The following is a 24893-nucleotide window of genomic DNA, read 5'->3' as shown; positions in this document are numbered from 1 at the left end:
GTTTTGTGTTGGTGGGAGCAGAGAGAACATCAAACAAAGACTGCCTGGAATTCAAATATTGTCAGGGTCTGGAAAGCTGAATCCAGGCATTAGTGTGCAATGGACCCGCCACAAAAGAGCGCAAGCTCTTTTGAATATATATAAGCAAATTCTTGAAAAGAGTATGTTCTGTATCATGGCTGTGAGAACACCTGTAAAACAGCTAAGTTCTGTGCCCACCAAGTTCTGTGCCATGAAAAACATCCCAGCTCTTTTATGGTGTAATCATTTCCTCTTCTGCTATGGCCAGTGCCTTTCAGAGACAGAGAATCATGCAATTTAGGTTGTAAAGGGTCTTTAGGATCATCAAGGCTAACCATTAACCCAGCACTGTCAAGTCCACCCCTAAACCATATCCTTCAACACCATATGCCTGTGTCTTTAAAATACACCCAGGGATGGCAACTCCACCATTTCCCTGGGCAGCCTGTTCCAGTGTTTGACAGGATGAGGGGACTGCTAAACTCTCACTGTCAGAACAGAGGAGAGGAAACTCATGTTTTTTACATGCTTTCTGGATTACCCATGACTGGTCATTATTGAAAATAAGATGCTGGTTTAGATGATCCCCTGATGTCTTTCACGGCAGCCGATTTCGCACTCTCCTAATGACATATTTTCAATCACAGAGCCTATTCACTTTGGCATTATTTCAGATTTACCTTGAATGACTAGCTTCCTTCATGAAAAACCTCTGTGGTAGGTTGTGGAAATGTCCATTGACAATTATTCCTTGGGAGAAATGTTTAGACTTTGAAATTACTCCTTGTATTACTACAACACTCACAAAGCATGTGATAAGATGCATAGAAAATGTTTCACATAATGTCTGAGCAAGCAAGCCTACAACAGTAGCAGCAATTTCTGAGTAGCCAGGAGATATCTGAAGCCTAACATTAATTCTCCTGCTGGCTTTTGTTAGCATTCAGAAAGCCAAATGGAAAATGATCATTCTGCTTCATAGCAGGATTTCTAGTCATTGAAGTATATCTTTTTTCTGCCTTGGAAGGAAAATGAAATATTTCAAAGTTCTCAGAAAAAAAAAAAAAAAACAACCAAGAACTAGAAAAAGTGTTTGGAACATTGGAAAAAAAATAGAAAGGAAGTGTTTTGATCTTCCTGAAGCAAAAGAAAAATTGTGCTAGGAAAAAAGGTTCTGGTAACCCAGAAGTCCTAGAGGCTTTGGAGGTATGGGCTTAGCACAGTGCCTCTGTGCTGGAATTTTCAGGCCTCCTAATACAGCTGGTTTCCCCTGCATCCCACCTCTAGGAGAGTGGATTCCTGGGAATATGACCATAGGTTAATTCATTTCCATGGGACCTAGGGGCTCAGAGTTTTGGATCCAGGCAAATCTAATAGACGAGAGACAGCATCCATCTCACCTGGCTTTAACCATAAAAAACTTAGACATCTCATTTGAACTGCAGTCAGTGGAGTGCAATAAGCACTCCCTATGGGTAATTCAGACCAAGAAAATTGTAACACTGTTTGCTGTCATTTTAACAGTCTTCCATCAAGGGTCAGGTTTATCTCAGACAACAGACCATAATTGTGAGGCAATTAATTTGACATTTCTGAGAGTTTGGTTCAGGCTTTACATTTCTCCCATCACTGCAACATTCTGGGTGAAAAGTGGGTCTGGCAGTGGGTCTGCTGCTCTGTTACCTGCAGAGAGCAGCTAGAAATTAAATTTTATTTAGCCTTCCTTCCTTCTTCCTCCTCTCCCTGCCTCCCTCCCTCTCTCTCTCCTTGTTGTAAATCTGCACCTGGTGTGGCTACAGCAAGAGATCTCAAACGAGGGATGAAATCCACAACTGGCATGCACCACCACCATTTGTTCTCCACAGTGGCATTATGCCAGTTTTACTCCAGCTACAGATCTGACCTCTCCAGGGGGGTTCTTTATAAGAAGAAAATTGAAGAATTCCAATAAATATGCCTAAACTTCCTTAGACATGCACAAAATAGCAAGCACAAATCCCTTGCTGCAATTTTAGAAAAAAAAATATTATTTACATTTTCTATGCAAATAAAGGAGAGATCCAGAAAAGCAACTGAAATTTTAAGTAGCCTTTGTGATTTGGAAGCTGATGGCATATGCTAAGAGCATTGCCTTTGGACTTCAGTTGCCACTGCTGGCTCCCTGTACCTCCACAGAGGACATTTTTAAAGGCCAACACCATTTAAATAAGAAAAGGGGAAGCAGCAGCTTGTCTGCTCAGGGTATAAGAAATGAGCTGAAGTACTGCCTTTTTTTTTTTTTTGGCTACTCAAATCTGAACATATTAAAATATCTCATGCATCTCTAGCAGCTTTCTTAAAGCACCAACACAGATTTAAGCAGTGGTTAAAGTGTGTTATTGGACTAACCCATCATGGAATGCTGCAATGGTGAAGACAATATCTGCAATTGGTTTAAAAGAGAGATTACTGCAAAAATTGTGCTTTCAATCAATAGCATTCCCTGACAGAGAAAGATATTGTTGAAGTTAAGATAGTTTCACATCCCATGCACACCTAGCAAGAGAAAAATATGATTTCAGGCTCATTGAAAACTCATTTTTGGTCCCTGAAATCATCCTGAACATGTTGCAAGAAGAACAGACTGTCCAGCCATTTTACACTTACATGGGAGTAAGTCAGTGAGGTAGCAGACAGATTTAATTCTCTTCCCAGAAATTCAAGAATTCTCTACCAGTGGGTGACAAGATCCCACTCAGAACATAAAGACAAATTTGTTCTTCTCAAATAGCAGCATTACAGTCCCCCACAGGATGCATCTGGGAAGAAGGAAAGAAAAGATTCCATGAAAGGAACAAAATTTGGTCCAAATTTGCCCCAGTTCATTGAGCGATATCTGTTAAAACAGTATGAAGTCAAGTTTGGACCAAACAGGAACATTAAAAAATGTATCACTGGCTACCTTTAGGCTACAAATAAACCTGACAAGTCTTTTAAGGATTCCTAGTGCTGAGAAAGTTCAGAATGAGTTTGCACATGAAAGGTGTATTCATGAGAGAGTGCAGACAGAGCAGTCCTGGAAATCAGTGCACCCACAGAGATCCAAAGGGAATCTCATAGGAACTGCTGTAGGGAGCTGGGGCTGAGAGTTTTTGGAGGTTTTTCAAGTTTGTCTTGAGTGCTTTCTGAACAGGGGAGCGACTGCAAGCAGCCCATTTTTTTGCTCAACAGCTTGGGAGCTTTTTCATTCCTCGGGTGTTGGTTTGTTTTGCAGGTGGTGGTCACAGCTGTTGTGTCGGCAGTTTTCTCCACAAAGTTTTTGTTCCCAGCTCTCACCAGCTCTGCCCTTGTGTCCCCCTCACTTTCAGGTGGAAGCACGCCTCCTGGCATAACTGCACCAGCTGTGCCTAGCATCCCATCTCCCATTGGGGTGAATGGTTTCACCGGCCTCCCGCCGCAGGCTAATGGGCAGCCAGCTGCTGAAGCCGTGTTTGCTAATGGCATTCACCCTTATCCAGGTAAGCCAGACACATCCTGTGCCCACAGCCTGTTGCCTCAGTCCTAGGGATGCTGTCCACACCCTCAGGCTTTGCCCAGCAATAGCCTGTGGCACGGGTTCAGAAGGGCTACACCCCACACAACCAGGGCTCTGTATTGGTGTATTGTGTCTTATGCAGCTACAGTGTTAAACGGTTCAATCTGGATGATAAACATCAAGGGCATGTTGGAGGTGGAAAAACTGTGTACTGAATATTTGAGTGCTCAACTGCTGGGTAGCATGTCTGGTGAATACAGTCAGGACAACCAGCATGTTTTGCTTCAGCTGAACATTGACCTGAGTCCTGAGCAGCTCGTGCTGGCAGATCCCCTGCAGGACTCCCAAGGGTCTTGCTCCTGGTTAGCCTTGAAGGAGCTGTGCTAAGCCTGTTTGCACCCAGCACTGGCATCTCCTGCTGGAATTCCCCCGCAGCCAGATGGCTCCGGGAGGATGATCCAAAGGGTCCACGTGCCCCAGAGCCAAGCGGCTTCCTGTGTGCAGGGCGCAGGTGTTGATCTCCGAAATGCCCACTGCACACAAATCCTGCTGCCTTACCAGGCCTGGGGAGTGAAGCTGCATTGATATTGCCTCTGAATGGGCTCAGGGTCACCCGTTGGTGGCACACTGCAGGAGAACTGCTGCTGGGATTCACACTGTGCCTAGCTCGAAAATGCCAGCACTACAGGAGTGATTTCGCAAGCACTGGCAGTCAGAGATGGATGAGGGAGGGTAAAGGATCCATACCTGCCCCTATACCTGTATTTACAAATACACATACAGTCTAAATCTGTAATTTACCAATTACCATTCCTTAATGTGCACCTACATTTTTTCAGCATCCTCAAGACTTGAGATAGCTCTCTCCTCCAATACACTTCCTCTAGAAAGTAATTTTACACCATTTCTGCACACATACTAATGGTAACAATCATAGCAATAAAAAATCCAAGTAAATGTTACTAATTGATCCTAATCACCAGCTGGCAAAGGAATATTTTACCCTGGGGAACTGATAGATTGATCTAGTCTGTTAGGAAATCAAATACTGAGTTCAATGTTCCAGCCAAAAAGCCCCCAAAACTCTAAGAAAAAATAATTCTTTCAACCTTAGCCAGTCCTGAAAACTCAGAAGATTCATCATCATAGGGGAATTTATGAGCTACAAGGAAAAATACCATATAGTATAGAAATACCAAAGCCTTACCTAGGTATTGACAAATAATTATCCTCCTCCCAACAAACACTTTGCAAACATGGATTTTGAGTGCAACTCTAAGCAGAATTAAAATCAAGGGACTTACTGTACTCAAAATTAGGCATGTATATATGTGTTGTAGCAGCATAAGGACAGGGGAGATTTTGGAGTCATCAGAAGACTGCAGAGAGCCCTTAGTGTGTTCAGTGAGTTCAACCCCAACACTGAGAAAGCATTCTGTCTTTAAGGTTATATAAACATGGCCATCTGTTCTTCTGTCCATTTATTTCCGTTTGCCTGTTTGCCAGTCAATCATTTCTCTGTTTATTCACCCACTTCTCTGTATGTCTGTCCTTTTTTTCTGGTTTATTAAGATCCTTTTAGCCAATTTCGATGATCCATTACTGTGGGTACAGAGAAAATATGTTCATTCTAGGTGAATCTTAATGGCTTGAGCTTTTCTTACTATCCCCAACTACCCCATAATTAAAGAATACCTCAGTTAGATATTCCATCCATGGTTATATAGAAGCCAATGGCCTCAATCTGATTCTCTCTGAGTTTCTGAGAGGCTTGCTCAAGCAGCAATGCCCAGTAAGTCCCTGCACAAACCCCAAGAGGCTGACACACAGAAAGGTGACAGTCATCCTGCCCCTCTTTGCTGCAGGCAGACAGACTCCCTTCTGCCAGTAGAGCTGACATCCAAACAGTCTGAGCTGTGTAAAGTTTGGATTTATCTCAGGGTAACTTCAGCAATACATTTGTCTTTCTCACTGCTCAGCTTCCCCATAATGTGGTGACACCTTAAGTTATACCAGAGGTGTAAAGGGAACAGTGCCAGGTCAAGCACCCACCTCTCATTATGCTTTTGTCTGTCCCTGAAATGCTGAAAGCAAGTCCACACAGCTTACATCACGTGTTTGCTCCATCTAATTGTGTTCCTTCTCATGAGCATTTATGTACTCTCCAAACCTCTCCTCCTTGCCACAGGCTTTATTCAGTCCTGGAGCTTAGCAGCATGAAAAATAAAAGGATTAGACATTTATATGGGTAATGAGAACATCCACAGCCATATTAGACTGGATAAAAATGTAGATAGGACACAAAACTTCATGTTTTATGATATAAGCCAGCCACTAATTGCTTGGGGTTAGAAAGAAATTTTCATCACTGGGCAGCTTGTTCCATCATTATGGGATTTTTCTCACTCTCCTCTATTGCATCTCTTACTGCCCTGTGGTTCTGCATGGCTCTGTCCCTAAATGCAAGGGTAGAAATAAAATATTACAGCTGAGCAGGCAATTGCACTAACACTATAGAGAAGGGAAGATCATGACAGTCCCCATCCAAAGCCAGCATCTTCCAAACAGCTTTCTTTTATGGTGTATCTCTCATTCTGAAAGTGGCTAAGACTGCTGCTGTATTATGTACATAATCATAGTCTTGCTATGATTATGACTTGCCATATATTGCTTAAATCCTGAATATTGCTTTCAGATACTCCTTCATACTCCACAAAAAAAAACTTTAAATGTGGGTTCACACCATTACAGCCTGTAGCAGAATATTCTTTGTTGCCTGAAAATAGCAAAACAGGACAATGAACGTCTCTAGAGGCATGGCATCCATATCACTCAGACCCTAATAAATTCCATTAATTGTGCAGTTTCTCTACATGTTCACCTTTCTGACCAGCCGTATTATTTTTGATGCTGCATCCGAAGGACTCCAGATTCCCAGTCTTTATAAAAACAAGTCCATATAACATAATTGTATTTAGCCTGTAATTCCACTCTTTTTTCCTTCTGTCTTCTGTGCTGTTTTTCCAAGATTCCCTTTGACTGGAGAAGGGATGTGCATGGTGTCATTTCAATCAGATTACCAAGCCATCCATGCCTTTGTGGCGAATGGATGAATACTCTGAACACCCCTACTCGCCAGGGCTTTGATCACAGCCCCTGTCCCTGCAGGAATTATCTTTCTCTGGTAATCTGGTCAGGCTATGGATCCATGCAGTGGCACTAAAACACCATTCCTAGCAGTCATAACCTTTGCAAGGCAGGGTCTCACCTTCTCCAAGATCAGACAGTACATAATGCCTCAGTGCACTTTTTGCCACAGAGTGAATAACAAGGCAATAAGTATTCCCCCTTCCACTAGTCTGAGCCCCTTTGGAGATTTGACCTTTTTGTGTATTAATTCCTGCCCTTTAATCTTTCAGTTTGCAGAGCTATTGAACGTGGCAATGTGTCACAATATATAGTGGGGACAAAGAGCATAATCTTCTGTGCCATGATCTTGTGAGTCACTTTGCAGCAGCGCAGGAGAGTTTGCCATTTCCACATTAGTCACAGTAGCAGGGATTGCACTCTTCTGCCAAAGCTTCTTAGCCACCCAGAGCCTCTCTTGTAACCATGTGTGATGTACAGTAACAGTAGACACCATCTGCACTGGCTTCTGCTGTGTCTCATATCATCAGAATTCTGCTCTCTGCTAACAGGTCCTGCCCTGCCGAATTGCATTGTGAGGGACTAGGCAAAATTCTCACTCCAAAGATAAAGCCTCTTTGGTAAGAGAAAGGGGACATAGAGATGAGAAAATCGGGAGACCAAAGGGTAGCAAGCAAGAGAGAGAAGGGACTGGCTGTCAAAGCATCAGTGAAATGAGAGAACTGGAAGAAGAAACAATGCAGATCTCTCAGAAAGTTGAAGACTGCTCCATAATCCTCTGTCCAGTGCCCAGAAAGAAGTGGAAATACATCACATAGCATCTCACACCCCCTTACTGCTCCTGGGCCAAAGGATGTGCAACTTGACCACAGCCAGGGAAAGCCCAGCAGTTTGGCAGCTTTGTGGAACCATAGATATGGAATGCTTCTCTGTTGACTAGTAACAGAACCTGAGGGAATGGTCTGAAGTTGTGTCAGAGGAGATTAAATTTGGATATCAGCAAAAGGTTCTTCACCCAGAGGATGGTTGGGCACTGGCACAGGCTTCCTAAGATTACAGTCCTAGCACCAAGCCTGACAAGGTCAAGAAGCATTTGGGCAATGCTCTCAATGAGCTGAAGTATTGCCCTTGTTTTGGGCTACTCAAATCTGAACATATTCAAATATCTCATGCATCTCTAGCAGTTTTCTTAAAGCACCAACACAGATTTAAGCAGTGGTTAAAGGGTGTTACTGGACTAACCCATCATGGAATGCAGGCACATGGTTTGACTCTTGGGGATCCCCTGTGCAGGATTTTGATGAGCCTTGTGGATCCCTTCCTAACCAGGATATTCTATGATTCTGGTTAAGTGCATTTGGTCTGGATTTAGGTTGCTGAGATAAAAAAAGCTAAGTCCCCTCAGTTCTTTGTAATCCATTAAAAGTGTGCCCCCTCATTTATTATTTTCAGGCACACAGTGGTTCTGTTTCTAATTGCTCACCACTTCCAAGTCTGGCTCTATCTTTCCACTCTGCAGAGCCAGCACAAGTTTCTCCACCACCACCAGCACTCCCCTTTAGCACACAGTACATCTGGGCTAGCAAGACAGCAATCTCCATTTCACACCCTGTTCAGGGTCCAGCCCTCTCTGGTGAGGACCAGATGTCAGTACAAACAGGCAGCCAAGCTTTTGTGCCCACATTTTTCCAAGTCACCACTGAGACAGGCAGTAAGGTGTGCCCCACAGGGGGATTCCTGCTCTGTAGCAACTCATGACTTTGTAACTGAACCAACACCACCAATTCATTTTCCTTGGTTCAACGAAGAGGTATCAGGAACCAATGTCACCCTCTACCAGCAGAGACAGCATTCAGACTCCCTCTGCATCTATTATCATTACCCAAGTCAATTTTGCAGCCTGTCATTGAACAGTGCAGCTGATGAACAGGCTGCTGCTCCAGAGCAGTGAGTCCAGTGCCAGTCCTGACCACGCCAGGCACCATCCAGAGGCTCTGGGCACGAGCAGGGCTTCACCAGTGCAGGGAGAGGAAAGGACTGGCTTCCCACTCCCCAGTGTCTGCCCCAGTATTTCAGGCCTGAAAGGTGTTAGACAAGAAGAGTTTAGAGAGGAGGTGAATCAGGGGAAGAGAGAAAGAGTGACCTGCCTGCACCTTTAAAAGGTCCAGGATGAAAACCAAACCCCACAGCACTTTGTCCAAACATACACTGTGGCCTAGAAAGGTGCCTGGCTCAGCTACCTGAGGCAAAGCTCCTCACTACAGGAAATCTCTGGCTCTGTATTGTTTGTCCACCCTAAATCTCCAGGTGAGAGCTTTTCTGTTCATATTTTGTATCAGCAGTTCCAAAACTGCAACAGTGAGCACCTGAGACATCATTATGACTAGGAAGCATTTATTTGACCCATTTGTAACAATCTGCCATGTGCCATAAACCACACTTTACTGGTAAAATAAACAAGTGAAGGAATGGACTCATTAAAAATATAATAACAAGTTGCCATCTTCAATTGTAGTCTAAACCACTTTAATGATGCCATGTACTTCCAATGACCGTGCTGCAGCTGTAATGAATGGGGTTGTTTAAGGCAGTTGTGTGAGCCTTTCCAGAGCAAAAGTGATTTCTCCTCTGATCTGGAAGAAGGTTCAAACACAAATCAAACTCCATGCTTATGTCTTCAGTAGCATCTATGTGAGTTAAGACCTTGAGCTTTATTTTCAAAACTGACTTAAACTAAGCCCCAAAATATGGACTTTAGAGCACCTTAAGAGCTTTTAAAACCTGACCCTGACTTATGTGATCATGACCTTTGGCAAAGAGAGGGAAGTCTGGTCCTGGCTTTGCTGTTGAGTGCTTGTCACCTTGACTAGCCATGTCCACCTGTCTGCCTTTTTGAGTCACCTGTGTCTTTCTTGCTGTGTTATCTGGAAGCTCCTCATTGCCAGACACGTCTCCTATCATGCTTTCATTCAGCATCTGTCTCAGAGGGAATCTGATTAGGGCTGGGGCTTGGAGGTGCGACTATTAGGAAAATAACAAAGATAATCCTGGTTTCCATGATTGAACTATATGCATTTTATAGAAGGTCCATGTGCTGTCCCAAACAAGCACATATAATAGCTGGGGATGCCACCAAAAGGACTTTTTCCTATTAACAGGGTGAATCAGAGGGTACAAAACCCCTGGATTTCTGTGCTCTTTTGATGCGTAGGGGAAGAGACAGAGGGACAGCATGTCTTTAACTGAGTGGTGTCCACCCCTAAATGGCAAAAGGAGACTATAAAACACAGGATCAGCCTCTGTTTTCTGCCAGATCAGCACATTCTTTCTGTTATTGCAGTTATTGTTGTGTCTGAATACCTAATTAATTACAACAGTAAGCGCTGGCTTCTTTAATCACAGCATCAGCTGTCCTAATCAATCTTAATAATATGGAATCTGTACTATGGCACCCATGAATTTTAATCTACATAAATTTCTTAAGACCTCTCGCAAGCTTGTTGTACGAAATGATATAATTATGGATATAGATTAGGGCTGTAGAGAGTGATTTAAATTGGATTTAAGGAGAAGGTGAACAGAGCCCTCCCACTCAGTTATTTATTTATTTTAATCCTGGCCTTCACATAGATTTTTTTTTTCCTTTCATTATGTTGTTACCCCCCCACACTGACTGAACAGCCCTGCCTCTCTTTGATTGCCCTCCTCCCCCATCCACCTTCCCAAAGGGGGCCCTGGCCAAGCTGCAGCTCCTGAGAGAGGTGCAGAACACCCCCAGGACAGTGAGAGGAATGAATAGGTGGGGCAGAGCACAGAGCTGAGCACCCAGCTCACAACATGCTGTTCCAGACCTGTACAGGAAGCATCTGTGCAAAACAGAGTGAAGTAGATGGAACTGAGCATGTCAGTCATGGAATGCACAGATAATCAGAAGAAAGGAGTGGAGAGAATATCACATCGGAGTAAGATCACTCCTTCAGCCTAAGTGAAATCACAAAGCATCATAGGAGCCAAAAGTGTGCCAGGCTCTGCTTTTGTCTTTGAGAAGCACTGGACTCCTCTGGTTTCAGAGAGCAGACTGCTTTGGCTTTCTCTTACCTGAGCTGGGACAAGGAGGCTGTCCCATAGTCCACTGAGGGCATTTGAAGATCTCTTTGGCTGGCTCAGGATGTAACTATTATCCTTTTTCCTCATCAGCCCGCTCACTTCTATGCAGATCCTCCTGATTTACACCCCTGAATACTACAGAGGACTCCAGCCCTCTGTCCCCTACAACCAATTTCCCTTGGGGCACCCATATAGCAGCTTGTCTTGGACAGACACTGGAGTCAGGCTACTGACACCTCAGGGAGGATTCTTTATAGAATATCACTTCAACCAATTTTATTTATTTTTAACAACGTGCTTCATTCTGCCACCTCCATCCATTCATTCTCTGACAAAAGCTAAATGTCAGGCCCAACACTAACTGAAAGCCCCTTTAAAAAGTTGGATTTCAATCTAGAGATATATCAGGAGTAAGAAAGTTTCCTGGTGTTAATTTTAAAGCACTTGTATTTCATGCTGACTTGGGAAATCATCCTCGGTTTTTGGCATCAGGCAGAGGATTTGTAAAGTGACATTAACGGATCTACTTTCTTTGAAGGACTTGGGAGTTATTTCTTGACTTCTGCCTAATGAATAAGTGCTGCCTTCGTTAAATTTATATTTATGGCCATATAGTAGGTCATTGGCTTGTTTTATGTCTCCGGGTTTATGGAAGGTTATCTGCCATGGTCACCTTGTGGCATCTTGGCCAGGACTGTCTTGCAAAGAGACAATTGTATCTGAGCAGGATTTTTCCCATGGAGATATGGAAATGATCAAATTAATATAGAGGAGATGTCCAGGGATAAGGCTCCTGCCCTGAGCTGCCAAATGAAGTTACTATTAGCATCTGTTTTCACGGTACACCTTTACTTTGCCCTGGCAAGGCCAGATCCTCAGCTCCTGGAAAGCAGCAAGGCCACAGGGACAGCAGTGGGGCTGATGTGATTGATGGTTCTCCTCTGGCCTCTCAGGAGCCTCTCTGCTTTTTATTTTTTTCTCTCCACCAGCTGATCCTCAGCATTTACATTACAACACCTTTAATCTCAGAAATGTCCGTGTGTTGGACATGACACCTCCACGGGTCTGGCCACAAGGAAATCTGTTTCACATGTTCTCCCTAGGCACATTTGCACAGAGTCAGCACATCCAAGGCCTTTGGATGATGATACAACTTAGAGACATACTGGTGCTAGTCCAGAAGCTGCTGTGAGGTGCTCTGTGATATCCATGTGTCTCATCTATATCTCTTATCAGCCCTCATACACCTACTTACCTTGTGTGCACCCTGGCACAGACAGCACACAGAGCAGCCGAGGTGCTTTGCCAGCCCTGTATGTTTGTGTTCAACCAATATTTTCAGTACCAAAGAAGGCTGGTAAGCTGGATGGGGAGAAAGGGTGACTGAGGCAGGTTAAGTCTCCCACTAATGATCTATGTGAAGGCCACCCCGTGAAGTTGTGTGTACGTTATGGAGGAGCAAAGCAACCCCACCTGATGGTCTCCTTGTGCTGAGATACAGAAAATACTCATAACTCCCAATAACTTTGAATTTTAGCAAGTGGTGGGCTACAGCCACACCTAACCCCTGTGGTAGGTCGACTCTGAGTTGTGAACTCCTCACATAACTGAGCCCCTGATGAACTCCTCATAGGTCATTAATAAGTAAGAGGGCTGTCACTTTACAGAACACAGCATGGCCACAACTTTCCCAAATGTCTAATCTGTGTCTTGAGATGCCTGGATCAATACCAGCTGTTGGCTTCATCCATGCTGGGAGCACAGGCAGTTATGCCCTTTGCTGGGTCTGACTCACGTGGCAGGGTGAGCAGCAGCATGGAGATGTGCTCGTGGCTGCCCAGGATGCCTTGGCTTCCTGCAAGGGTGTCCGGGCAGCCCTGGAGTCTGTGTGCCTGCCTCTTCATGGGCCAGCACAGACATGTCCACTATACTGAAGTCGCACCTTCATTTGCTGGGTAAACACAGGCTTCAAGCCAAGGAAGGCACATCCTTCAGTGAGAGAAGTCACCACTTTAAGAGGTGCCAAGTTAAATTCCTGCTGGTTGCGACTCACCACAACTTTGGCTCTTGGCAAGGTATGACACTACAGTAAAACAGAGCCATGAGCCAGGAGCTGCTGCCCCTCCAGAGCTGCTTCCAACTCTCCTTTCAAGAGCATCCAGGGTTGATCGGGTCAGTCAGGGCCCTGTGTGTTAGAACAGATAGTTAGATATTCTATTCCCATGAGGAAGGGATTCCCAGGTTGGAGCAGAGCTAACTGTCACCTTCCCACTGGCTTGCATGTGCTGTAAGCCAGGAGAAAACCCCATGCATGACCTGGGTCACAAGGCAGCCTGTGAGAAACACTCAGTTGGATATTACCCTTGGTGGCAAGTCATAAATACTTGGGAAAATAATGAACTGTGAAAGCTTTAGTGTGGAAGGCAGAAAGGCTGCATTTCATGGCCTGTTATCCCAAACACTTTAAATAAATTATTTACCCAGCTCTAATATTTAACCTTAAAGGTTGAGGGTTCTCATAATATATTTCCTAAGCAGTGTACCTTAGTTCTGATGGTCAGAGTGTGGTTCTTAAGGCAGGTGAGATATCCACAGGTGGGATAAGCAGAGCAGCTCTGCAGTGAGCCAGGTTGTTGTGTCCAGGAGATAGACTCAGCTGTAGCTGGGAGGTCAGGAAGCTCCCAAATGTGCCCAGATAAGGCGAGGAATAAAGGAAAGGACCACAGGACAGGTCCTGCTCAGTGAGTTCTCTTGTGTCAGTGAAGTGCCAGCCATTGCTAATTACCAGCAGAAAAATCATGTCCAAATCAGCCTCACCTGGGGAGGAAGGAAATACTGTAAATGCATTTCCTGAACAGCAGAGACAATTTCCTCTTCTGTGCAATGAAAGGAGCGCAGTTGCCTTTGGGGCAGAGATGGCAGATCCTCTCCTTCACTGCAGTCTGTAACACCATAGCTAAAAATGATTTGCTTCTCTCACCAAAGGTTCCCTCACCTTTCTCAGGAGACATCTTCTACCTGACAGGAATTGAAGGGTCTAAGTTATTATGATCCATTCTCCTAAAGGGGTGAGAGAACTGATGTATTACTCAATTTTTCATACCTGTTCAGTTTTCTTGTGGAGCAATATGATCAATATTCTGGTTTTTGAGGAAAACAGTTTTAAGCAGAAGTTAAAAAGAATAGACTTTAGTTGGTTTCTTCTTCAAGAAAAAAAGTAGTAAGTAAAAAAAAGAAATAAAAATTTGTATTTTCCAAACATTACCTCCATTATTTTCCTGGAACAACTGCTCTTTAAAAATGTAGTGTAGAATCTCTAGTCTGCCTGCCACTGACCTCCCACAGGTTTTAATGTATTCTCCTCACACTGTTTTGCAAAAAATGAAAATCGTTACAGTAAGACAGTGCTTTCCTATTTCACACACACATATATTGAGGGACTTGCCAAAAGTCAGTTAGGAAACCATTCCAAGCAAAGACTGCAATCCCACTTATTTCTTCCTATGACTACCCCAGCCTCAAAGTCCACATGATCCAGTCATATCCATAATGAACAGGAGCTTCCAAGCCTTAGCCAGCTAATTGGGTTTGCCACCTCAAATTTGGTCGTTTCACCATTCCTCCTTGTACTTTGGGAGAAAAGTGTAAGACCTTGCAAGTTTCCATCATGACCAATGGTGATCTTTAAAGTTAAGTTTCAAGCTGGTATTTCTATTTGTAAGAAAACACTTTATCCGTGTTCCTTGGGTATGTAATACTCACGTATGACAACCTCCCCCACACTTTGCCATACAGTCAGTGTCTTTCCTTGGATAGGTGTATGGCACCAGATTTCCTTCCAAGAGGCCCCCACCTTTGCATCCTCCAAGCCTTGCCTCCAGCCACACCTCTGTGCGGGTAAGAAGGAAAAAAGGTGGGATGGATGTGGGAAAGTGGCAGTTCCCTAAGGGATCATCCTACGAGGAATAGGTTGGAGGGACTGCATAAATGTAGAACTGTGCAGTCCCAATAAATACAAATTAAACTCATTAGAATAAGTGAAATATTAGGGCCAAGGTGACATTTGGACTGGAGGTTTAGCCAAGCTTTGCTTTAAATTTTTTATTGATGCAGATAAAGAAAGAGCTTATCCAACACGTTTCTCTTTTTTCTCCCTATCAACCAAAGGAGAAAAAGAAAAAAAATATTTCTTAACTAGCTTTGGTTGTATTTGAGCAAGACTTCAAAGTTTCACAAAAATAAACAGTTTTAGTGGGGAGGAATGCACACTTGTAAAGAGAGAAAATACACTTTGAAGCCAGCAAGAGACTGCATGCCTTATGCAGAGATTCACAGCATCCTCCCTGGAGCAGACAAGTGGTTTCCCCCTCCCCTCCATGCAGCTTCTTCTCTCTCACTGGGGGCTGCCTGGCGGCAACACAGTCCTTCGAAGGGATGTGGGGATGACAGGAGCCATTGCTTTGTTCTCTTCTCCTTCCTCCTGCTATGCCCCTGTTGTTTTCTGCTCTGATTGAAAGTTTCATGTGACTGTAGCTGTCACTGAGATCTGAGTTTGCACAGCACCTAGCACAGTGTTAGTCCTGGCTTAAGATGAGGGTTCTTTGGGGTTGATTAGTGCCAAAACTCTCCATGATCAGTGCAGATCCATAATTTAAGCTTGGGAAATGAGGAGAGAGGTTTATTTGTCCTCTGCTCCAACGTCTCAAAGGGTGATGGCTGGGGCACAGAACCCCCTTAGCCATCCTGGGGGGTTCTCTGCATTCCTGTCCATAGCGCAAGTGAGCTGCTCCTCTTCAACCCTCAGCCCCTGGGTCTGTCTGTTTCATAACACATGTTGATGATAAAAGATAAGGGGAGAGTGCCTATCATGTTTTAACCCCTTAATTCCTTGTCTCTCTTGTGTCTCCACAGCACAGAGCCCCACTGCAGCAGACCCCTTGCAGCAAGCCTACGCTGGAGTGCAGCAGTACGCAGGTCGTTAGTATTAACACTTTCTCCCAATAAACCTTTCTCTTCTCTAAAGCCATTACCCTCTGAACACACCTCAGGGGGCCGAGGGAAGGGAGGTTATTACTGATACAAGGACAAGCTGGGGGCCACAGACTCCCTGATTCAATTTGCACAAACACCAAGACATCCAGGGCATCAAAGGAGGCAGCCTCCTACTTTTCCCATGGAAAGGTTCCCACTGACCTGAACCCCAGTGAAGCTTCATCAGTAGAACTGAGTCTGGTCTGCCTTAGCACAGTGCAGAAGGGCAAAATCAGGCCACTGCTTTGGAGGCCACTTTCTAAACCAGGTCTCCTGAGCGCTGCAGCAGGAAGATGGGCCAGACCCTGCAGAGCTGGGCAGGGCACGGAATGCCTGCACACGCCCCTTTATTTAGGATCTGTCTACTGGCCCATGCCCCACTCAGTCATTCTGAGCCTTACTTAGGAGCCACCCAGACATCCCCCTGCCTCCCAGCAGATTCCAGCAGAGCTCCCCGTGGCTCAGCCTCCCCTCGAGCTGCCCTGTGTGCTGAGCAGCTCCTTTGCAGCTGATGGACTGACACCAGCCAAAGTGACCTGGTGCAGACCGCGACCCCGCCGTGTTCAGCCTCCCCTCGCGAGGTGTCCATGGCCAGCGTTGCGAGGAAGCTGCCACCCCAAAGTCATTATTTCCTGTGGTAACTGGAGCAATCATGGGTTCCTGCTGAGGAATGGCTATTATCTCGTGTCAGCGCTGTATCTGGAAACTTAATTTAATTCTCCATGTAGGGCTTCATTTGCCGGTGTTTTAGTTATTGTCATTTATTGCTTGTGAGGTTTGATAGATGGGAAGCAACTCAACCCTTTGAGCTGTTAATTAACCCCTCTGCACACACATGGCCCCTATCCTCTTCTCTCTGGTCTTGCAGGCGACCCATACTCTGTATTTTTAGCAGCAAGGCACATCATCTACCATCTGTGGTAGTGAATGGCTCCCCTTGTTTGCTTGGTGGGGGAGCTGAGATGGGGAAAATTGTTTAATTGCTGCTCACTGTTTCCACTGTGTTTGTGTGAGAGAGAGGAAGTCTCTACGGGCATGAAAGAAAATGTATATCTGAGAGTGTGTGTGCAACTGTGCCTGTACAGCCTGTGGGCACATGAAGGGGAAAACACACGTGTGAGCTGGTTTTGTGAGCATGGTAGTTAATCAGGGTGCCAGAGGTGAGGTGGGGAAAGGTGTCAGCATGGGCAGCTCTGCTCTGAGCTTGTCAGTGAACGTGTTCCTGTCACCACGTGGAATGGTTGGACATCTCAGCTGGGAGTGGTCTCAGCAGAGCCCCCTGTTTACACTGTATGGTGCCTCTGCTGGTGGAGCTGGAGGGAGGCAGGGGGGAGGGAGGAAGCTTCAGGCCCTGTGGCACCTGCTGGAGCACCACCATGGCTCTTACACCACACCTCAGGCTGCACGGGATGCCCCTTCACAGAGCCAAAACACAGGGGCAAAGCCCACATCTGGCTTAGTGTGTGTGGTGGTTTGGAGTGAAAGCCCCTTGCTTCCCAGCACTGAAATCTGTCCTTTCTTTTTTTTCCCTTTCTCTCCCGTTTAGCTGCTTATCCTGCTGCTTATGGCCAGATCAGCCAAGCGTTCCCACAGCCACCTCCCATGATCCCACAGCAGCAGAGAGAAGGTGAGTAAAAGTGATGTCCTCCTCCTCTGTGACCACAGCAGGCCATCCCCATCTCAGCGGTTCCCCTCCTCACACACCTAGAGCGTCCATTAAACACCCAATTGCTTTGTATGCCTGGTCCACTGGGTTATTCTCCATTTCCATATGTGGCATGGTGTCACTGTGACCAGCAGTACTGTGGTGGGCTGCCCGTGTGGGGAACTGCTGGTGAGATCTCTTCAGTGCCCTGGGAGGAAAGCATGCTGGTGTGCATGGGACATGGAAAGACCAGCTAGCAACATAGCCATGACCATCCAGTGAGGGCCTCTGTTTGAGACAAGCAACAAGAATGCAGATAAAAATGCAATTGTATTGAAATAAAGAACTTTACGGGACACAAAGCACGAGGGGCCCTTCATTAAAAGGCAGTAACATAATTTCAGACGCCTGCTGTTTGGAGAACAAGGACTTGCTATTTAGAGTAGCTGATCTAGTCCTTTCAGCCTTTCAGCCTCCACTGATAATCTGGAAACATCAGTCAGACCTTGCAGAGCACAATCCCTATATCAGGATGAGAACAAACTTGTAGTTACAGTTCCTATTTCTTTTCAATGACTGTGAGAGTTGCCTGGGTAATCTGCTCCACAGGACTGGATGGCTCCACGGAAGACATGAAGAGTAAGGAGAGGTGAATCTACCATTTTTGCATGTAAATGCCTTGGGAGAAAACTGTGCCATGTAACATTTCCTTTACAGTCAGTGGGGAGATGTGGAATCCTCAGAGGCAGCCCATTTGGGTGGTTCCATTCCAGTTGTCCTCCAAGGAGAGCTGCTCCCTTTTGTCAAGAAGGAGGGGCATGCCTGCCTGAGTGAGACATTAAAGTCAGGTGCTCCAGCTTAGCAACTCTCATTTTAAATAGTTACATTTTAAATTTTATCCTCTATTAGATCACTAATTCAGACATATTCTATATTATATGTGTTATTATATGTATGTAATTACATTTAATATTTTAATACAGTGTAAGAGTCAAAATGAAATGAATCTAGATTACACCATCAGACTAAAACATTCTGATGATCTAAAACTACTTTGGGGGAGAAATCTCATTTTGTAAGAAAATTAGAAATGTCGTCATTTCCATCTAATTTGGAATTAATTTTTTTTCCTATGTCAGAATTTCCTGGGGAACACAACTTCCAGCTCCTGATTAGCTCTAGTACATGTCCCTGCTGTGAGAACAGATGCACAGACCTATCGGATCATTACAGAGATGTTTCCCCCATGCTGAAGGACTTTGCTTTTTATTACTTACTGGGGCTAGATTAAGCACAAGACAAAATGGCGAGCAGATCCTTGCTCAGCACAGCGCTGTGCCAGGAGCCACCAGAGGCAGGGGGAAGCTGTGGTGCACGCCTTGAAGAGCCTGCAGACCCCCGTGTTCACCAGGCATGGCGTGTCTCTGTGGGTTAGGAGTGAGTGTCACCCAGTGGACAAGCTGTCTCATAACTCTGCTCCTTCCCGTAAGCAGCTGGCATTGAGAATGGGGATGGGTTGGGGGACAGCCACATGGGGTGAGCCACCAGCCCAGTGCAGGCTGCCATTCCCAGCGTTCCTCATTTTCCTGCAGTGCTGAGAGGCTGTGTCTTTCTCTGCTTCTTGCTAGAGCAATATTCTGTAAAGCACAGCACTCCCCTTTAGCAGAGGGTCAAGACCTTTAAGCATCTCTAACCTTTAGCAGGAAAACACAGCGAGAGGGAACTCAATAATAATAACAATGCTCAGTGCTGAGAGGAGTATTTTAGGTTTGCAAGGATGTGCACAAACATTGATTCATTAGTGAACCAGCCCTACCACCACAATAACACCAGTGATCACATTGTTAATGATAATCTCAGCTCTCCCCTCCTGGATCCCAGTTGGATAACAAGCCTGGGGACGTTTTGCTGCTGCAAGATTCCTGTAGAGATGAGTCATTACTGCCACATGAGCGCTGAGGCTGCTGGCAGCTGACAGGGTGCACAGGGTGGAACTGATCCAAAACCATCAAAGCTTAAGATAAAATCTTGATTCAGGCCATGTCAGGCACACAAAACTTGGAGGTAATTTTAAGTCTGCATTACTCATCTTGGTGTAGTTTCTGAAACTAGGATGTGCAACTCCTTGGTGCAAGTTTGCGACTCTTATCTGCGCTGTGTTCAAACATTCTGGGCAAGCAGAAGAGGCAATGAATTTCCATCCTCTGGGCGTTTGCTGTAGAGGTGAGGTGTGCAGCTCACCAAAGTGCTGCAGCCTGACTTTATACAACCTCGTGGGTTAGCCCAGTTTAATTACTGTTGGAAAACAAGCCTCATCACAGCCTTTCCTCATTACGCTGTGCTGGGATGCAGCGATGGGTAGCTGAGGTGAGAACAGGTATATGGAGTTCACTTGTGTTGAAGATGGGTCTGCAGCTGCCCCTGTGCTAAAAAACTGACAATGAGCTCAGGTGTGAGGAGCATGGGCAGAGCAATGGATCAGTTCAGGTCCAGCCAAGCTGAACCCACCGTGTGGTTCTGTGCCCTAGATCACTGGTTTTGCCATTATCCAGCACAGTTTGCCTGTAATCTATAGAACATCCACAAACTATACAGTCCTTAAAGCTTTTCTTGCTTTTTTTGTCCAAATCAAGGCTAACTGTTCTTCTTGTGTATAAATGAAGAGAAATGTATATATGTCATAAAATGTATACATATCATAAAACCAAGAGCCATGGCAGACATCAGTGTTGAAATGAAATTTCATTTTTTTCTGATGATGTGTCATGGGGGTTAGATTTCAAGATGTACTACAGCCCTTTTGAAAACAAAAGTAAAGCCTGTCATAAATAATTTTATTATTGTATTCAGCCCTGAATTGCCAAGTATAGTGATCTCCAATAATCCATCAACTCTGTCCAAAACAAGAACTTTTTGTCCAAAAAGAGAGTTGGAATCTTTATTAGGATTTTTCCATACCAGCTTTGGTTTTTCTGTTTTTCCAGTATCCTGAGCAAGCCCCTCAGAACTCGTTGCATTTGTGCACTGAGAACTGACTAAGATCTTTAGAGCATTCTGAGATGAGCAAATGGGATCATAAAATTGTTTGTGTAGGAAGGGACATTTAAGTTCCCTACCATGGGCAGGGATACCTCCCACTAGATCAGGCTGCTCAGAGCTCCATCCTCCCTGGCCTTGAACATTGTCAAGAATGGGGCATCCACAACTTCTCTGGGCAACCTGTTCCAGAACCTCACCACCATCATAGTAAAGAATTTCTTCTTTATTATCTTGTCTTTGGTTTCTTAAAAATATGCCTAAGTGTACAAGACAGACATACACACAAACACACAGCCTTCTATGGAATGCCCAAATTAACTTGAAACAAGCAAAAACATATCCAAAAAAAGCTAGGAGGGCTGAAGAAGACAGATCTTGTTTTGTGAGTTCTTTACCAAGGTCTCTGGCTGTGACAGGTAACTTACAGACTTAACAAAAAGTTACAGACAGGTAACTTACAGATTTAACAAAAAAATCACTTGTTAAATTCTAAGACTGTAATTTCTTATGTGAGGGTGTCAAAACAAATCAAACAACCCAATTGTGGTTTGTTTTTTTTCTTTTTGTCTTCAGAAGCAAGTGAAGTTTTCAGCAGTGGAAGTTAGGAACAACCCCTCTGTAGCTGTAAACAAAATGAGTTCAGCCCTGAATGTCTGGGTCAGTAGGGACAGCCACCTCACAGGTTCCTCAGGCACATTTTAGAACCCAGCTGGTCTTTGAGAATGGTCCCTGCTTTTTCACACCCTCCCTGGCCTCTTCCTTTTGGCCTCTGAGTCATGTGAGGAAAAGTCGATTTCAAGGTGAACCAAGGGTTGTTCTCTCCTTGAGCCCAGGCTAAAGGTGGTGTAGTTGAAGTTGTGTGCCTCCTGGTCTGCCTTATGCCTTGGTAGGTGTTTCTCAGCACACACAGGCAGAATCTCTACTCATGCACAGCACATCCAAGACCGCAGGAAATGCAGCTGGTATTTTTGAAAGAATTGGCCGGTTTTACAGTGAAAACTGCTGGCTCTGGTGATGTCAGTGGGAATTTTGCCACCGACTGCAGCAAAGCCAAGATTTTACCCATTTTATTATAATGTGAATCTCAAATCCCACAGCAGAAGTGCTCTGGGGCACGTTCAGATGAAGGAATGAATTTTTTCCCTGCTATTCTGGACTGTGGTCTGCTCCTGGGCAGAATTTTCTCAATTTTAACAGACACCTAAGGGGGTTAGTGTTTGTTTAACACTTTCAGACTGTTTCATATCTAACTTATTATGCCAATAACTCTGCATTGTGCAGAAATGGATGGCAGCAAGGATTGGAAAAATGATACTTGCCCAGTGAGAAGACTAAAGAAGAGGCATACGGGAGGTGGGGGGAAGCTGGAAAAGCTTGGCATGAAATAGGGGAGCCTGATTATGGGCCACTGAGGTTCAAAAGTAATTTGGCTAAGCAGATGACCGGGTGCCTAATTAGTTAATTATCCCACTATACCACTATCCCCCCCATTTGGAAGAAACCCTGTTACCATCCCCATGACCTTTAGGAAATGCACAAGATGCAAAGGATCAGCTGTTCCTTCATGACAGTCCTTTTAGCAAATTAGTGGGGAAAATTGTGCTTAGCAAATATTCATTAGGGCTTCATTTTCCATTAATCCAAAAGGAAATGTGGAGAGCCTGTGACTTCAATCATGCTGAGGCCCAGGAATTTTAATGAGCTTTAAATGGGCATCTGCCAGAATCCTGACTTCGCCGTACTTCTCTTGCCAGCCGGGGGGATGAGTAATGGGTAATAAAAGGTGGGAGCATCTAGACGAACTCCTCTCCCTAACAGGAAAGGCAAAGTTGTAATTTGCTGTGTTATGACACTGTAATTATGCCCTGATGAAGAAAACGAGAGCATTAAAAACCCTTTCCTTCCCCACACTGTGCCCCAGATGTAAAAAGGGGAAAGTTGACTGAGTCAGGTCACAGGGTTGCAGGCACAGGGGCAAGAGGGAAGGGGGAAACCCTCCTTCTCTCCGACCTCCAACCTTTTTGGCGAAGGGCACACAATGTATCCCCTTCATCTCGGTCCCTCTGAGTCAAGCAGAGCTGGAGTTACCTGTCGAGGTCAGTGCAGAGCAAGGCAGCAGCTGGAAGTACCTTTAGAAATAAAATGATGAAAAAAACAATCTCTGTCTCATCAAACTATACAGTTTTCTGCTATTGAACACTGCAAAGGTTTTAAATTTTTAATTTTCTTTAATAAATCCATTTGGACACACCTTTTTGACTGTTGCTCAAGGACCCCATGCATAAAAATAAAAAGTCAGGTTGAAAATTTATATTACAGACTATTTGACAAGAGGCAGGTTTGCCCTCTTCTGCCCCAAAATACAATTTCAACAGAATATTTTTTGAGGGTCTCTACTTTAATTTCATATTCCAGCTAAAGACATCTCTCTGGTTGTTTTCCAGAACACCCTCTAAAATTGGTAAGAGTATATGTTACAGGATTGAGGCAAAAAAAGCCAATCCATCTTGTCAAGTAATTTGGACTTAAATCCACCTAAAATATCTCCTGCAGAATGCTCTAGAATGGAGGACATGGCCTAACTGTCCAGATTTGTGGGAGTCTTCAGGCTCATTTGAGCTGGGGGGATGAATGTAAAATTCTACAGAACAAGATGAGCCTGTGGGTTTGTGCATATCTTTCTGCTCATTATCACCATTTGTGTGATGCTATTGTCATCACACAGATTCAAGAAGGATATTGAAACTTCTGCATGCAGACACTGGGAAGAGGCAAGGGATAGTGTGGGTCATCCGAAACTCTGCAGATTAAATAAGATTATGAACAACAAATAAAATCTATGAACGATATTCTTTCATTCTCTGTGTTCTTACTCCTCCGTTCTGTTCTTTCCATGGCCACATGTGCTGGTGCATTCCTCTCTCTCTAGATTTTATCCTGGTGTCCTGGGAAAGCTATTGAAGTTACCATAGCCTTTAGGTGGCTTTTTGAGTTCATGCTCTTCTCCTTTGTCCATTCCTGTGAGAGTCTACAGGCTGCTTCCTAGCGTGACCACTCACCAGCCAGAGAGAGAAGATGCCAAAGTAAATCTCCACCATGTGCTTTCTCGTGTCCTATTTCTCTTCATTCATGGGTCTTCTTTTTCTCTTGATAGGACCAGAGGGCTGTAACCTGTTTATCTACCATCTGCCCCAGGAGTTTGGGGATGCTGAGCTGATGCAGATGTTCCTGCCTTTCGGTAATGTCATCTCCTCGAAAGTGTTTGTGGATCGGGCGACAAACCAAAGTAAATGCTTTGGTGGGTAAAGATAACAAAACAATTAGATTCATCCAGGAAAGGGCTTTCTCTGAATACTTTACCTTTCAAACTGCTTTCTTTCTGCTTAAGCTTTATGATTTCTCTCAATTTACTCCTGTCAATACTTTCCCCCTTCCTTCTTTCTCTCCTGATTGTCTCATGCTCAGAGTTGTGTGTGCTGCTTAGAGGTCAAGGTTTGGCATCTCACCAGCAGCAAGATGCTGCAGACACTGGTGGGGTCAGAAAATGCCCCACTTGTAAAGGGAGGTGGGGAGGGTGCAGAAAAGACTAAAGCAACTGGAGCAAAATGGAGGAGGAGCAAATGGGCATAGGTGAAATCATGAGATTAGCAGAGGGATCATGCTGCAGAAGGGGAATTTCTGTACCTAAGGCAAAGGACAAACAGGCCCTGGGGTTGAAGGGAAGGCAGAGCTGTAGGGTCAGCTTTCCTGCAGCTGTGATGCATTAGACTGCAAAGGGGTAAGGGCCAAGCATCTGCTGAGAGCCTGCTCTCCTAGGGGGTGATGGCTGCTTGGTAGATCACATTCAGACATATTCTGACCTACTGGACCTGAGGCAGCACCCCAGCAGACAGAGATGGGCCAAGAAAACCCTGTGCTTCAGCTGCCAGCCTGTGCTAAGGGGCTGTGTTTGAAAGCTGCACCTGGCTCCCACAGCTCTGGCCCCACTGCTGGCTCCACTTCACCAGCTGGAGCAGAGAAGGAGCAGAGCCTGGAGCTGCCTGTGAGCCCCAGGCAGGGACACCCTGATCTGCACCCACGGTGGGAGGGCTCAGCCAGCCAGCAGCCATGGAGTGATGTATGCATGGGCTCTCACTGGGATACCACCCTTTGCAAAGCTGGGGCTCTTAAGGGTCCCTTTTGGCAGTGTGGCAGCAGGGGGACCCTGCCACATCTGATCCCATCACACTTGGTAGACAGGGGATCACTCACAGCCGTGTGCCCACCACTGGGGTCTGTAATTTTTGATTCTCTGCCATCCTGCACCTCTTGCATACCCTCCCTGGGAAGTGCAACAGAACAAACTATTGCTTTTCTTTTCCTGTTATTTGCAGCTAATCTGGATTCTGT

At 45.0% G+C, this 24893-nt stretch overlaps 1 protein-coding gene across 14 annotated transcripts in view; it reads left to right on the top strand.

The window, feature by feature from the left end:
* The window catches only part of CELF4 (CUGBP Elav-like family member 4), a 712585-nt gene that overhangs the window by 627568 nt on the left and 60124 nt on the right, over positions 1–24893 (top strand). For 5 of the 14 annotated variants that reach the window (XR_009115967.1, XM_058044471.1, XM_058044470.1 and 2 more), the window contains exons 8-12: positions 3369–3518; positions 14606–14686; positions 15701–15766; positions 17367–17447; positions 23659–23802. Coding sequence is in view for 13 of the 14 variants with exons in the window: in XM_058044471.1 (XP_057900454.1) it covers positions 3369–3518; positions 14606–14686; positions 15701–15766; positions 17367–17447; positions 23659–23802 (522 nt within the window). In the remaining variant the exon portion in view is untranslated. The remainder of the gene's footprint in view (positions 1–3368; positions 3519–14605; positions 14687–15700; positions 15767–17366; positions 17448–23658; positions 23803–24893) is intronic. The other 9 variants (XM_058044482.1, XM_058044481.1, XM_058044480.1 and 6 more) reach the window with 6 other exon arrangements.

The sequence above is a fragment of the Melospiza georgiana genome, chromosome Z (assembly GCF_028018845.1).
Source record: "Melospiza georgiana isolate bMelGeo1 chromosome Z, bMelGeo1.pri, whole genome shotgun sequence".
NCBI lineage: Eukaryota > Metazoa > Chordata > Aves > Passeriformes > Passerellidae > Melospiza > Melospiza georgiana.
Note: the sequence above shows the minus strand (reverse complement) of the source record. Positions and strands in the feature narration are given on the sequence as shown.